General features: G+C 39.9%; 1 protein-coding gene across 6 annotated transcripts in view; it reads left to right on the top strand.

Moving 5' to 3' along the window:
• SGMS1 (sphingomyelin synthase 1) overlaps nt 1–16308 on the top strand; it is a 182510-nt gene extending 166202 nt beyond the window's left edge. For all 6 annotated transcript variants that reach the window (XM_090057811.1, XM_090057809.1, XM_090057812.1 and 3 more), the window contains 4 exons: nt 4743–4860; nt 9947–10100; nt 10357–10523; nt 13757–16308. In XM_090057811.1, the coding sequence (XP_089913937.1) occupies nt 4743–4860; nt 9947–10100; nt 10357–10523; nt 13757–13936 (619 nt within the window). In that variant the 3' untranslated portion in view covers nt 13937–16308. The remainder of the gene's footprint in view (nt 1–4742; nt 4861–9946; nt 10101–10356; nt 10524–13756) is intronic.
• The last annotated feature ends 408 nt before the right edge of the window (nt 16309–16716 follow it).

The raw sequence follows: 16716 nt of genomic DNA, 5'->3' as shown, positions 1-16716 counted from the left end.
TAAGTTTATGCCAGCACAAGATCTTTCTGGTGGTAGTTGCATGGTCATATGTAGCAAAATGTAGGGTTATGCTTCATCTGCATATTATTGATACTTCAGCCCATGTTATTTAACTAGTTTAACCAATTGGCTGTGCATAGATTTTGCATGGGACCTAAGAAAATTGATCCTTGTGGGAGGTCCAAAGGTCGGGAGTTCCCCATCAGTATTCATTGTTCAGTATCTTTCTTGTAGGGGGGTTCCTTAATTTTAACACATTTCTCTGGATCTTTGTGAACTTCTTTAGGCAAGATAGCTATATGTTGTGATTGGGAGCATTTGAATGATGCAGAGAGGTCTCATCCAGAAGAATGAGAACCACTTTTTACCCTATTTACACTTTTATCTAACAGCTGATTCAGTCAGCTGTTAGATAAAAGCGCTTTTTCAAAAAAGCCCCACTAAAGGACCTGATCGATACAGATGTTGGGCAAGCTGGGTCCATCTAACACAGTGCCTCTTCTGGGCATATGCTGGGCTCAGCGCAGGGGCACAATGAGTTTAAAGCAAAGCGTCAGGGTTTTTATGTCTGTAAGTAGCCTTGATTTCTAAGCTATTTGAGTTGCAGTATTGTTGAATAATCTTTAGAGTCCTGTTTGGGATTGTGACAGAATTGATGCATCATCTGCATAAAGCAAGAGAAAAATACGGTCATTCAAATCATGGGTGTATGAAATTGATTCCCTGTTAATCTTTTTTAAATCATTCAAGAATAAGTTGAAAAGCAGATATCCCTGTCATACCTGTCTTAATTGGGAAACTATTGAATAAGACACCGCCAATCTGATAATGCACCCTCGATGCTGTGTTTGAATAGTAAATTATGTTTAATTATAAGAAAGCTTTTTCTTTTGCTGTTATTGCCAGTTTCTTCCATAATTTTAATGCGTCTGTGGAGTCAAAGTCTCCGCTGAGATTTATGAAGGCTATTTACAACTGATTTTCTCTTTTAACATATGTAGAGGCCAGATAGTACAATGCCAAGCAATAATCCATGCAGAAATAGCTTTCGCTAAAGCCAGCCTGAACTTTCCCAAAATTATTTTTTTTCAGCAATCAGTGTCTGAAGGTAAAAAAGTAAATATCTCTTTAATCCAATGAATTCTTTTTATTGACTTCTGATTTAGGGGCTATATTTTTGGAAAGGGTTCCCCATAAAATTTTAATGGAATTTTTAGCAATGAGAATGGACAATGCCTTGAACCTATCTGGGGAGAGCATAATCCAGGGGTGGCCAGCCTGTGACATTGGGGGCCACAAATGGCATGAGCAACCTTTGTGAGGCACCCAGAAGTTTGGTGAGGGCCCAGGCAGTACAGTGCCAGACGGCACAGAAGGAAGAGCAGCAGCTTCAGGAAGCAAAAAAAGCAAAGTAGGAGATCAAGCCAGAAAAGGGATTAGAGTGACACTCAGGGAGAGTATGGGGCTAATATGTAGGGGTGTGCAAAATGGGCCGTATATGAATCAGATTCAGCCCAGATCAGGGACAGTGATTCAGTTTGTTGATTTGGATCACTGTCCCTGATTCAATTCAGCCAAATCCAAATTTGAAGATTTGATGCTAATTCGGAGAATCAGTGATTTGGCCATAGACATAGCTTTAAGTGTTTTTCCTACATACCTCGAGGTACCAGGCGTGGCTCGTGAACACTGCGACGCTGGGGCAGATGGAGTGTCCCACAGGCGTGCAAGGGGCCCCCTGTACTTCCATTCTACTTCTGGGTCCACCAGGGAACGTGCTTGCCCTTGTTTCCCCCCGGCTCGGCAATTGGCCAGGAGGCACCGGTCACCGAGCCAGGTGTACTCCCAAGTGGACTCGGAAGTGGACTGGAAATGCTTCTAGTCCAATTCCGGGTCTGCTGCTGAGCGTGCTGGGGACCCCCTCCGCCCCCTCTCTGTGCTCCTGTGGGACGCTCCATCCACCCCAACGTCTTAGCATTCACAAGCCTCCTGGTACCTTGAGATGTATAGAAAAAACATTTAAAGCTGTGTCTGTCTGAATTGCCAAATCTTTCCGAATCTCTCTGAATCAATCTGGAGGGTTTTGATTCAATTTGGAGAGACTAAAGGATCTCCTGGTTCAGTTTGGAGATTTGGCCATTGAATCTCTGCTGAATCGAATCAGAGACTGAAGCTTCGCACAGCCCTACTAATTTGTCTCTCACCTGCCAGAAAGGTTGCCCCCACCAGTGTAGTTCATGGGGCTAAGGACAGCAGCCCTAAACTTCTTATTGGTGTTCTGGTTCTAATGAAAAATAGTGCATCAAAAGGAAAACATTCTCTGAAAGCTTACAGTTTATTTTTGGAAACCTTTCGGACAAAGCAGTATACACTATTTTTTCCCAAATGTTGATCCAACATTGCTGAATTACTTTAGTCAGACAGTAATACTACAGGTATTAACTGTGCCAAAAAATCATTTGAGCTGGCCAATTAGAGAATCAAAATAGGGCAGCTTGACAATGGTTGTTTGAAATGTTATACTTTTAAAGGAAATAAGATATTTTTCTCTTAGTCTCTTTTTTCCTTTTCTCTTTTTTTAATAAATGCAAGTTTAAGAATAATCATCTATAGGAATTACTGTCCAGGAAGGTAGGGTTCTGTTCAGAATTAAACAAACTTGGAAAAAGAGGTGGGAAAGCATAAGTTTTCAATGTATTCGCTACACATCTTTCTTGATCACAATATTCCACTGAAAGTGAAGTATAATGAAAGTAATTTGGCCCTCTTGCAACTGCAGAGAAGATGCATAAGAGGGAGGATGCTTAATCTGACTTGTACCCTCTTTTGAACTGAGATAAGCAACTGCAGTCATAATTTGCTAGTTTTCAGTTTTGAATACTAATTACTTAAAAAAAACAAATATAACAGGTAATAAATAAAGCTGTGTTCATTCTTCACCAGATTCCTTGAACGCAACATTCCCAGCTCCCTGCTCGCAATTATTTTTCTGCTTTAAAGGATCTTTGTCTCTTATTTGTGTTTTATACAGCATTCAGCCCAAAGGGGGCTCTCATTCTTTTAGATAATGCATATAATAGGGTTAATAATATTTAATATCTAATTACTGCTTATCGGTAATCACAATAACAGTAATCATATTAACATGTCTGGATAATTATGTTGAAAATATTAGCAATATTAGGAAGCATTGATGTTAAGAGTGCATGGAGCCAAATTTGGAAACTACCTCAACCTGTAGCCTAATTGTATCTCTAAAAACTATGGCTAAGAACTGACATTTAAAAAGCCCCTGATGGAAAGTGCTCTAACTATTCCACTTAAAGTTCTGTAAGTTAGAGCGCATTCCAACTGAGCAGGCATGCCTGCCTGCACTGGCCAAGGCCAGCAGATTGGGGGGGCCCCAGGAGGCTGCTGGAGCAGCCCTCCAGCCCTGCCCTTCTACTAGCTGGTGACTGTCAGCAGTAGCTAGGTTGGAGGGGGGAAACAGAGCCCCCAAACTGTGAGTCTGCTCCCCCCCCCCCCCCCCCGTTTACTAGCTGGTGTCCTTGGGGCAGTGGGGGGAGGGGCTGCACCAGGTCCTCATGGCAGGGGCTCCCTCTGCACAGCAGGGGGCCTCCCTGGCCCCAGTATCAGTTCCTGATGTGGGGAAACGCTGGGTCAGGCTGCCCCTCCTGCAGCTGCTGGCTGCTCCCCCTGGGGGATAAGACCCTCCCCCCATTGCAAGGGGCCCTCTACAGCTTGCTAGCTGGGGCCTTTGGATGGGGGCTGGGTCAGGTCCCCACAGTTTGGGGGAAGGGTGGCTCCCCCCCCACCCCACCTCTGGACAGTTGTAGCAAGTACTTGCAGCAGAGCTGCCCAGCCCTGTTTCTCTGTGCCAGAAACTGGGGCTGGGGAGAGGGACCCCCCATGCTGCATGGATCCAGCATACCCCCTATCCCCAAACCCCGAGTCAGCAAGCTGTGGGGGAGCCCTCGTGGCAGGAGGCATCCCTTCCCTCCCCACCCCAGCCACTGCTGACAGGTGCCAGCTGGCAGAGGGGCAAGGCTGGGGAGAGGGGTCACTGCCAGTGGATGCCAGGAGACAGACCTCAGACTCCTGCAACACACCCCTAGCCAAGCTGCGGCGTGCCACAAGGCCAAGACAGCAGGGACGGAAGCCCCCCTTCCCCGACCTCCTCAGCCAGGCTTCCAGTGTCTCAGGCCAGTGGCAGCCAAGAGGGTGGGGCCAGCCTGGTGCTCGGGCAGAGCAAATGATCTCTGCCTGAGGCTAGAACAGCCCTGCACAGCACTGCCTGGAATAGCAGCAATCAGACCCTTGATGGGATCTGGCACAGATGCTCGATAAAGCGCTCTAACAGAAAATGCTTTAAGTTAATACAGCTCCCTCCAAGGTTAACTTAGAGCAGAACCTGCCATTTTTAAAGTGCTTTGTGCCATGAATTTTCTGTTCGGTTACAGCTGTAAAGCACTTACTGCATGTTTGAAGTGCATTAAGTGTAATGTCTACCTATAAACAGTTGTTTGTATTCGTGAAGCCTAAGTTTGCTTTTGTATATTCAGATACCATATATTCAGATTTTTTTTTACAAAGTATTTTACTATTACATGAATGTTGATTAAAGATTTTCAAAAAGTATCAAAAAATACTGAGCTTGAATGGCTGTCAGAATTCACATGAAGTTTTTCCCTGGGTTTTGTTTGCTTTGAATTATCACTTCTTTCTCCTTTTCCTTTTCCTAGGTCTATTATTAGCAGAAGATTCTTCTGTATAGTTGGCACACTGTACCTTTATCGGTGTATTACAATGTATGTAACTACACTCCCAGTACCCGGCATGCATTTCAACTGTTCTCCAAAGGTAACTTTTTTTTTTCCTCAGTGCAGTTCAATGACTGAGTTCTGATTTTTTTTTTTTTTTTTTTTCCTCTTTCTTCTGTGTACCTAATGTAATCAAGATCCCTGAAGAGCACTTCTCATCCTAACTGATAGATTTCCTATCAAGTTGAGTTGTCATGGACATTTTTCATAGTTTATCACTGCTGTCAGTTTACTTAGTGGTAACTGGTGAACAATATAAGGCATTACTTATTTCAAAAGCCTGATCTGAAAAAAAATTGTACCAAGTTTTACCTTTTTTTGTTACGTTTCCCCACCCCACTCCCTTTTATTTGTGGGGTGAGGAGGAATGAGGGGAGACATTATGGGTTATTTCAATAAGCTGCTATTCCAGATCAGACCAATATGAAACAAACATATATATATTTTTCCAAATGGGGAAAGTGAGTATCTTCATGCAGTAAATTTCAGTTTTTAGAAAACTTTTCTGTCAGAATGTTTCACCAAAGAAAAATACCTAGTCAGTTTTACTAGCTTTGCAAAATTTTTAAAAAATAAACTTTGCTAGTATGTAAAGCATCTAGTATGTACAGGTGTAGGTGCTTCCACACTGATGTCTGCCTTAACTTATAGTCATTTCAAACAGACATAATTCAAATTGTACAGTCCCTTTGTGGGTAATGCAGGGACTGTTTACTTACTGTTAGGGCTACTTAAAAGATCCCTACTTGTGAAACTGTCAACAAAGTACAGCTAAAACCTTTTGTCAAGCTTTCTAAAATGAGAATGAGCTGTAAAACAAAGAAACATCAGTCTTTAATATGTAAACTTGTCAAATAGTGACTAATTCAAGGCATGCATGATTTGTTCTAATTGTTGAGCCATTACCATGGATACTGGGACCTGTGAAACCTTTTAAAATGAGATTTAATATGTAACAGGAAAATTAGGGAATTAGTTCTGTAGAGTAATCCTCTGCTTTCAAGTAAAGGGTGGCACGCAACCTAATGTGCCCCTGTTGTGCTTGAAACAATGTAAATATTTCCTTACTTCTTGCTAGTGGCATCATCATGTAAAGTAAAAAAACGAAAAAATAGAGATTTTGTGTTCTGAGCATTCTATAAAATAGTAGCTTACTAGGATGAGTTAAAACTCAGGTTGGATGGGGGAGTGCATAGTCCTTGCAAACAGATGTCAGCTAGTGCATTCCAAAGACAGATGGTTTTTCCTCAGAAGTTCATCCATTGCATACATCTCAAGAGAAAGAGGTAACCTAGTCAGGGGTGTGGAAATCCCCTACCCTAGTTCTTTTGATCTGTGGTTTGAGTTAAAGCAAGGCTGTTCAACTTCTGGATGGCAGGGGGCCACATGCAGCACAGAGCCCTGGTGTTCCCCCTGCCATGCAAGAAGCCCAGCTTCTCTTTGCTGTGTGGACAGTGTGAGCAATGAAGACTCACTCTCTTACATATTCATGGCTCCTCTCTTGAGGTCTGGGCACTCTCAATTTTCCCCCTACTGAACATGCAGCACCCTCCTGCTGCCCAGCCCTGCCTCCAGGAGCAGAGGCAGGAAGCAAAAGCTCAAGGAGGGGGAAGCCTAGACATTCTGGCCACCTATGCTGCAGGAAAACCCACTTGAGTGTGCCAAAGGAGATGTATAAGACAGTGTTGATAGTCTGGCCCAGTGTGGCACAGGGATATTGCCCATACACAAGAGATATCATGGGGAAGAGATCAATTGTGGAGATCATAAGAAGGGGAAAAGGGACAACTGTGGAAGAGGGAGAAGGCGTTCACCCCTCTACGTTCTGTTGTTTCCGCTCCAGTTGTATAGGTGAAGCCGGTGGGAGAGAGTAATCATCTGGGCCACCAGAGCTGCACCAGGGGAAAAGGGGGCACTCGCTTGCCACTTGTGTGTACTTGCACACTCTCTCTCTTGTGCACGCACACACTCACTCAGGCTCTATTTCTTTCTCCTAGTGTGTAAAATACACATACACCCTGCTTCTCACAAACCAGGCACCAGGTGGGGAGAAGTAGACATTGCAATGTGAAATATCAGCTTCCAAATGCAAACTACCCTAATGAATAAAGGACTTGCACATTTATCCAGGTGTCTGTGGTAATGGCAAATTCTGTTGCTGAGGAGGTGGAGCCTTTCAGGTTCACATGTGGCAGACATGTGCCTGTCTTGTATGTCCTTTGGTGGCAAGGGAAGCTCCTTTGGGAATTGTGAAGTATATTTATTTTTCTGACTGGATATTAAAGGTTCATAAGCAAATGCACTGCATTTATCTTCATTTCCAATATCCAGAAACTTGAAAATAGGAATATGTTTTGCCCTTCGGCAACTCTCTTAATTGCTTTTTAATAGTTTTTATTTTTGGAAACATCATGCATACATCTGCCTACTTAGTAGTAACATTTGAACAATCAACTTTATATTCATTAAATATTTTTTAAAGTAACATAACTGTGCTCGTGCTTTTTTGCCTACCTCCATGTGTTTCTCTTTTTCATGATTGTTTTCCTTCATATTGTAGGTGCTTCTTACATTGTTAGATTCTCACTTCAGTGGGTATCATTTGTCACTTTAACACTTTCATTTATCCCTATTATCACTTAGTTGGCTGCTGCTTATTCATTTGCTTAGCAGTCTCGCACCTTACCGACCTCGTCTGTCTTCTTCTAACACATCTGCAGAACTTTCCATATAGACACTTTATACATCCCACTTACCTAGCTAATGGGGAAACAAATTCCATACCACCCATAGGACACAGTAATGGGAACAAATAACAGTTCTGCTCAGTAATGGTCTTTTCTTGTTTTCACTGTAAAGCAGCTACTAGTAGTAGAAGTATCAGGTTTTTCCCCAGCCGCTTCAGAGGAGCATATAAAATACAGTGATGCTTTTGTTCCTTTTTTTGAACATAGGGAGGTAGTTCTGAAGCTGACTTTACCCATTACACAGTCAAACTGCTGTTCTTCAGGTTTTCTGCACTGGTTGGTCCTGTGAACCAGTATCTAGGGGTGCCTATGCATGTGCAGCAATACTGCTCCAGCACACTGTAGTTAAGGCGCATCAGAGCAGACTTGATTAATCGTGGTAATTACTGCACTCCAGAAGACTCCACCATGTGCCATAGTGTCCCCTCGCTGAAAAATGGAGGTGGGAACACATTAATTAAAGTTCATTGGATGAGCTTTGGTTATGCCATTTTTCAGCATGGGGATGCTGATGCACGTGATGCTCTGGGCACTTAATTAAAGCAGTTCTCAGAACTGTGCCCCTCCCCACCTCTAACCCTCCTGAGCACATGTATAAATTCTTTAGAAGCAACTCCCCAATTCTTTAGTTGTGTATGTGAAATGTACTCTTCCCTGTCTATTAAATCTGTTTAGTCATTGTGGCTTCACAGCCAGGGGAAAATGAGTTGCTGTCTATGACCCAGAGCATGCAACTGGTAGTAGAGCAAGTATCACATTCATTTTGGCCAGTTCTGAGCCTACTTGGAATCATACAACAGAGCTAGGAAAGTTATATATTATCTCTGGTAGTATTTCCAACAGTGATATGGTTACCACACAGGGTCATCATATGAAATCTTAGTAAAATGGGGAGGATGTGGGGAGTCAGAACTGTAAGAGCATTACATCTCTTGAGACTTGTTACTAAGTCACGTAAAAGGCCGAGGGGCTAACTGCTGTTTGATATGATCTAAAATGCTTCAAATTAGACAGTTTATCCTACAAGCTTATCTTTGATAAGAAAAACAGTGTCACTAAGAAGCTTAATTTAATTCAGTTTGTTTAAAATGTTATCACCTGTCAAATTGATAACGTTGAAATGTTATCACCTGTCAAAATGTTATCACCTGTAAATTGAAAGTGAAAGAGAAGTTTACAGAATTCAGTGAAAAAATCTGTAGGTAAACTTTAATTTTTTCATAAACATATTTTTATGGTGGGGCTAAAATTCAGGATATTTGTTAGACAGCAAGTCTCAAAGAAGAGACATTGGCATGTTAAGTGCACTTTTTATAGGTTGATGTTGGTGTGCTACACATGTTCTTGCCGCTTGATTAGCTTAGTATGTTGTCTTGCATTCAGGGTTTATAGTTATTGTGTTTGTATTCCTTTGTTTTTAGGTGTGTGAATAGCATTGGGTTTTAGATCACTTTAGTTACTCTGTGGAAGAAGCATTTAACCTATATGGTGCTAGTTCCTGTAGTAGCATGGCAGAACATGGGAGAGATTTGTATGGGTTTCTGTGTTTGAGCCTAGAATTATATCTGTTTGCAAACAACCTGTTTGCTAACAATCAAACAACCAGGACAGCTTTGAAAAATCTCTGTTTTGTACTCTAGGAATTGAAGCAAGACAAGGCTGTATAATAAGAAACAAGAAAATTAATAGATTAAGTGCTGGATATTAATTTTTGTCCTGTCTTTCCAAACCATTTCCTGCCTCTGGCAAAATTTGGAGCTTTCTAACTCATATTCGTTTTGTCTTATGGAAGCTTCTTTAATTCGTGTGTACTTTCTCAGGAAAAGACAAATATGTTTCATTAGCATAAAACTGCTTGAACTTTCATTCCAGTTTCTTGCTTTGTCATAAGATTCCTTTATTTTTGTCTGATCCTTATTAGTTATTTTACTGCCTTGCTCCTTTTTTCATAGATACTCATCACTTGCTCTTGGAAGCTGTGTGTGTTCTTTCATGTTCTTCCCTTTAATCTCATATCTGTTAAGTTAAAGGACCTCATCCTGTACATTATCAAGCATCCTCAACACCCACTGAAATAAGTAGATGCCAAGATAGTTCAGCATCTTCTGGGAGATGGTAGTGCATCTCAGGCCCATGATTTTCACTGTAAAGCAGCTACAAGTAAAGTATGAGGCTTTTCCCTGTATAAAATACAGTGATGCCTCTTGGCCTTTTATGTGACGTAGTAACATCCCAAATTTAGCAGGCCAAAAAAGATGTAACGCATCTGTGCAAAAAGGAGATGTAACACTCTTACAATTCTGACTACCCACATCCTTTCATATTCCCAATGCAGTATGAATAACCCTGATTAAAACTGTTTTTCTCTTTTTCCTCTAGCTCTTTGGAGACTGGAAATCCCACGTGAGAAGGATAATGAAACTGCTTGCTGGTGGGGGATTGTCTATCACAGGATCTCACAACATGTGTGGTGACTATCTGTACAGTGGTCACACAGTTATATTAACTCTTACATACTTATTTATCAAAGAGTGTAAGTTAACTACAATGCTTGTGCAATTTTATTTTTTTAAATACTAAACTGAAGAATATTCACTGCTGATTCATTAATGTAAGTGAGTAAAATTTAAGCTAGTAATGTGTGATTTAACTATGAAACAGTTAACATCAGAATAAATAATATTGCCAGTAGTTGCAAATTATTAGGTTCAAGATTAATAAATTGCTTCTTTTGTGTGTTAATATCATTCTTCTGTAGTAAAATAGGGATTATTTTTGCTTGCTTTCAGATTCACCTCGGCGACTCTGGTGGTATCACTGGATTTGCTGGACTCTTAGCATAGTTGGGATGTTCTGTATTCTCCTGGCTCATGACCACTACACTGTGGATGTGGTGGTGGCTTACTACATCACTACAAGACTCTTCTGGTGGTATCATACAATGGCCAATCAGCATGTGAGTTTTTCATATAATTAGTTCTGATTGGCTCCATGTCTCCTGCTTTAGCGTGAGTGGATGAATTCTAATCTGTTGAGCTTCCAAACAAGGAAATATAACCAAATTCTTCTCTGTATCTTGTAGAGCTTCCTGTTTTCCACCCTTCACATTGTACTTTGAGGAAAAAAGAGAATAAAAATTCCAGGATTTTGAAAAATCCAAACTTAGGCAAAACATTTAAATAAGGAACTAGAAAAAGTCAGTGATGGGAGAAAAATGTAATACTCTTATTTTGCCCCCCTTTTTCCCCACTCCCCTTGTCAGATGGTCTTATCACTCGCATTATGACCACCACAAAATTATTTTAAAATCTACTTCTAAGCAGGCAGACATCCTTTCTTTTATGTATTGTAGTTTTTAATTTTGAAGGATGCTTTTAATTTTGGACAATATGAATAAAGCAGAATTGCTTGTGCAGTTTAAGCCATTTTTTAAAAATGGCTGCCATCTCTTACTTTTGATGGGACTAAAGGCAGGCTTCTTTTACTAAAAGCAGGTGTCAACAACTTTTTCAGGCTATAGGCCAGATTTAACCCAGTCTGGGTCAGAGGAGGGCCAGTGTCTGGAAAGTGAGTGCTAGGAACCAGTTATTAGCACAGCTATTCCCAGCAGCTAGGCAGGGAAAGCACCCAGCAATGCTTTTTCTTTTCCCCATAGTGGCACGGGGAGAGTGTCTGTAGCTGGTGCTTATCCCCACAATAGCAGGGGAAAGCAACTGCTGCAAAGACCCATGCTGCTATGGGGACAAGCACCTGCTACAGACCTCCTCCCCATGCTGCTGTGGGGAGAGAGGTGGTGGTGCTAGGTGCTGTACCTGTGCGGCTGCCAGGAAAAGTGGTGGAAGCAGTGGCTAGGTCCTCGCACTTGCCCAAGTCTCACCCTAACTTGGTCAATTTGACTCCTTGAACAGAAGCCCCACATCTATGGGATAAATCAGATTGCTCCATGGGTGGTAGGTTGCCAGCCCCTGACTAACAGGATAAAATATCCTAAGGCATAAGAAATGATGTTTCACCAAATAAGAGTGAATTTCCTTTCTATTTGAGAAGAATTTTACAAACGCTGGGCTGCTTCCGTGAAAATAGCTGCTCCCATTCTGTCTTGTCAAGACAGTATGATGAAAGTTACCTGAGGGACATGATTTGAAAAATGTGGGATGGGAGCAGGGTAGAGATAGAAATATGAATGGTAGAAAGGAATACGGAAAAGAACACAAACATCAAAGGGCAAACCTGAAAGATTCCTATTTCTATCCTTTCATTTTAATGTAAATATCGTCTTTTTGATGGTGACAGAATCAGCTTTATAGCAAAAATCAATTTGCCAGTGAACTAAATGGACAAAATGGTTGTTGGTTTATACAGTTGAGAATCTACTGAGTGTCTTCATACCTGGACAAAATTTAGCGTCTCTTTGTTAACAGAAGTATAAGCTAGGAATTGGAGTCTCGTTAAATCTCAGTTTGTAGATGTAAAACACTTTAGTTATGTGTTTAATCAGGATCTACATGGGGAACTACATTATGGTAAAGAGATTGCAATTGTTATTCTATAGATTTTATTTGTATCAGTGTTTCATCATTTCTAATGCATACTCAGATTTCTACCTTGGAAATTTCCTATGCTCTTTTATGAAAAGAGCTTGAAAAACACAGTTCCCTGTGGTTCATTGGTAGAATCCTTGTCTTCCATGCAGAAGACCTGGGAGACCTCCTCCAAAATCTCCTGCCTAGGCATATGCATCAAAGGTCTGGATGACCTCTCATGCATACATCATGATCCGGAAGAATCAATGGTTGCCAAACTTGAAAAACAATGATGGGAATAACCTCATAGGAAGGGCTTGCTTAGTGAAGAACATAATAGAAAGGAAAGGTTATGCATTAAACTTTCTATAGCAATACTAGCTGGGGTTTTAAAGTTTTTTCTTCATGATGGGCCATTTATGAAGTAGGGACAGGTTTGGACTTTTGGACTATGGTAAGATCATGCAGCTAACTGAGAGATTTATCATTTTATAAATGACACGTGCAGTCTGTTCCCGTAGGTTTTTAGATAAATAATGATTTTGCAGGAATTGTAGTATTTTGTTAAGCATGGATTTTTGTGGGTGATATCTTGTACTGGACCAACTGTGTAGTTGGAATACATTTATTTGTTAGCTACTCAGGGTAAACAAGTAGCAACATGGTGATGTTTGGGAACACTTTCCTGGGGGCTGCTCTGCCACAAGCAGTCCTACCACAGTGACTCCAAACTCCCCAATAGTTGTTTATGCTTTTTGTAACCTCTAGACTGTCATTAAAAACCTAAGGGTCTGCTTGCTTGGACACTTCAGACAGTGAGGGGCCCGAATCACAATTACCCGATAGTACTTAATTATTTAATAGGCTTTGAAGAATTGGTTTGCTTTTCAAATCAGTTGATATTCTAGATGTTACTTTTAATTTGGGAAATGCTGTATAGTTTAAGTTCTTTACATCTCTTCAAAACTTATCTCATTTTCTACTAATAGTTTGGGACTGGTGGTTTCTGAGAAACTAATGGTTCCCTTGAGAAATACCTTGGCTAGCTACAGACATTCAAAAAGCCCAAGACAGAATCAATCTAAATTTCTGTAAGCGGTGTAAATTAAATTAGGAGTGAACAGAACGTGCATACACCATCTGATGTGGGGGGTCAAATCTTAGACTGGGTTCCACCATTTTTAAACCAGTCGTGCCAAGCTTCTGTTGTGTTATTTGTATAGACCAGTATGCTGAACTTCTGTTCTGTTACTGGTATAGACCAGTTTCCAAATCACTTATACTATTAAAAATGTAATGTCTGTATCTGGCCCTTGTTCCCTAGGGCTTTCAGTTCCATAATTCATTCTCTCCCTGGCTCTGACAGAACTACAATTTGACCTTTAAAGCATCATCTGTTTGCTCTCTCAATAAGTGTGGAAAGGCAATGAGAGAGAGAGGGCAGAAGGGCACGTGCAGAACTTCTTTTGATTCTATTGATGTTTTGTCAATTTAGATCAGCTATCCAATATACATTTTTCATGTCTATACTTAGTGAAATGTGGTATACATTCTGAGTAAACTGAAATGATACATTTTTGGAAAGCTACTGGTGGTTGTAATGAGCATAAAATAAGCAAAACTGCTTTGCTTTTTAGTAATCTTTTTCTAATTATTTTTTGTACAGGTGCTAAAAGAAGCTTCCCAGACTAACCTCCTTGCACGGGTGTGGTGGTACAAGCCCTTCCAGTACTTTGAAAAGAATGTTCAAGGAATTGTACCTCGCTCTTACCATTGGCCTTTTCCCTGGCCAGTGCTACATCTGAGTAGGCAAGCTAAATACAGCAGATTAGTGAATGACACATAACAGCTATAAAAAATTTGGGGAAAGGAACTGTCCAAAGTGCTAAGAACTCCATGAGAGAAGATGCCATAAAAAGTGAACTACTCCCTGATCCTTTAACAGTTACCTTGACTTAACCTATTCAGTTACCTGGTAAGCACTGTGATCTCTTTTTCTCTCCAAAGGATCTGCGTTGGACAACAATAAAGAAAATTTAACTTATCATGCACTGTATACATTTCTTGTTAATAGATTTGGGATTTACATTACCCATTACCACGTTCCTTTGTATATGATGCGACAGCATAAATGAAAGCTTTTATATCATAAGTTGTGGTCTTTCCAGTCATGTCTGGGAATAAAGCATATTATTTTCTTGGGAAAACATACTTTTCATATCTCTTGCCCCAAAGATTGGGCTGTAAGCCATTTTCTAGCAAATGTCTATATGAAGGTTTCTAAATACCTGACTGGGGTGAAATTAAGGAATCTTTCTACCTGTTGCACCAATGATACAAATAAAATGATAGACACAGAAAGGTTTGGTAACTTTTGATTTTGTAAAACAGCAGTGACAGTGTCAAAAAGAAGTGCAAAAAATGATATTCTGTTGTAAAGTGATTTTCTAAGTATTTCCTAAATTTATTTTTCAAAATGATATGTATGGAAACTAAATTTAAAAAGGTTTTTACATGTCAGAGAAAAGTGAGTTAAAATAAATGCTTCTTGGGAGAGAAAGATTTGTCTATGTTTCTAGTGCCTTTCTTGTCTTGATTGTATGGTCAGTAGGCAGTCATAAATGTTTTTATTTAAAATAAAGTATTCCATAAAAACAGAAGTAAAAATACTGTATACATTACTAAATTTTACATTTATAGCTAACTTAAACTGGAAATTTGCTTATAATGTTGACGTTGCAATGAGTATGGAGAAACCAAAAATCTGTTCACACATTGTGGACAGATCCTAATAAAATGTACCACTTTAACTTATTTTATTGTGTACTTGGTAGTTGAATTTTACCAGAAAACAGCCATGAATTTCCCCTTCCTCCCTTGGGAAAAAAAGTTTTGCAGAAGATCACTGAGTGAACTCTGAGTAGTCTCTCTATTCCCTTAATGAAAACGTTGTTGAAAAACAACAAAAATAATCTAGTTCTTTAAAATTATATTTGTGCAGAAACTGCATGTAACTCAAGTTTCACTCCTACCATACATACTGTATGTTTGGGGAAGTATTTTATCCTATATTTGCCAACGTGCAGAACAAAATAGTTTTTTTAAGAATGAAGAAGAGTATATATATATCTATATATATATCTATATCTATATCTATCTATCTAGATAGATAGATATAGATATATATCTATATCCATTCTGTATTTTACGTGAAGCAGAGTTATCTTCTGTAGGGTTTTTGTGTATTCACAAGGTGATATTTGTATTGTAAAACAATAATGGTGAAGGAAAATAAAAAGGCTTTTAAAAAATGTAGTTTCCTTTATCTTTTTAAAATTGTTTCTCAAATTTAGTGGTAGGATTACTCTTCAGAGACATATCTTTGCTTTTCTGTGTTCTGCTGAATTATAGGCCCTCAAAGTTGGACTGTACTGAAACTGCATTAATTTTTAACTGCTGTTAACACTTAGCAAGTCAGTGCCTTATTTTTAAATAAATGCTATGCAATAGATATTACTATTTCAATCTGATACTAAATCTTGTGAGCCTTCCTTAGATTCATTATTTGAACATCGCTAGGGCTTGAAAAATCTACCTGAAAACTATTAGAACCAAGCTTAACTGCCCGGGCAGAAATATTCTGGAGTCCTTACCTAAAAGCTACTCCACCTACAATTGAAATAAACATCTTTGTTAAATTTCTATTTTAAGAAATTGCTGTAAAAGTATAACTGCATACCTTTGGCAACATTTACCTTATAGCTCTACTTCCTGGCCCTTTCTCTGTCTCAGTCTTTAAGACAGTCCCACCCCTCTCCCCAGGGAGCATGCCTTGTTGCTTTACATAGCTTTCCAAGTATCAGCAGAATGAAACTGACCTAATTTATAGCCATTTCCTTACTACTCGAAGGGGTTTTTTCGCTTCATTGTTTCTTGGTAAAACTATGAGCAGCAGCAGCCACTGTGGAGCTATCTTGTCTACAAATTTAAGATAGCAGCACTGCATTCAGTTCATGTTTGCAAATTTATTTTTGCAGCCATGGAACCAAAAAGTTGACTAAAAAGTCTTGAAAAGGAATGATCCTTGAGCAGGATTCCAACTCCTAGAGGCATGTGAATAAGTAGATTTTTCAAGACCTGGCATCACATGCATCAAAAAACATTGACACAAATGTATGTATGAATATATGCACATTAAATTTAATCTGCTGAACTCTGCATTGTAGTGTCTGACTTCCTGCATGAGTTTGCCAAAGGTGTTTTGATTTATTCCAGAGTTTTCATTAAACCTTTCATGCCTGGTTGATACTTTGTTCAGCAGTTAGAAGTAGTAACTGCTGGATGACTTGTTTTGTTGTTCTTGTCCAGTGGATACAATCTGACCAAGGTTGTGGGGGTGCAGCAGCAAGTAGAATTCTAAGGATTTGGGAGTGTAAAATATAAAAATCTAAGATGTAGGACAAAACAGCAATAAAAGAAGACGTTAAGGAGGAGAAGAATGGTATTGCAAAGAGACAAGGCAGTCTTCGAGGCAGTATCCACCACAGATGTTTGGAAGGGTACACAGGTAATAAACATGAAGAAACTATAGAGTCAAAAGGTGGGTGGGGAGTGGAGGTGGAGGAT

Source organism: Crocodylus siamensis, chromosome 7 (genome assembly GCF_052110815.1).
Source record: "Crocodylus siamensis isolate JL-2025a chromosome 7, ASM5211081v1, whole genome shotgun sequence".
Classification (NCBI taxonomy): Eukaryota; Metazoa; Chordata; order Crocodylia; family Crocodylidae; genus Crocodylus; species Crocodylus siamensis.
The sequence above is the reverse complement of the archived record's forward strand: the minus strand, read 5'-3'. Positions and strand labels throughout refer to the sequence as shown.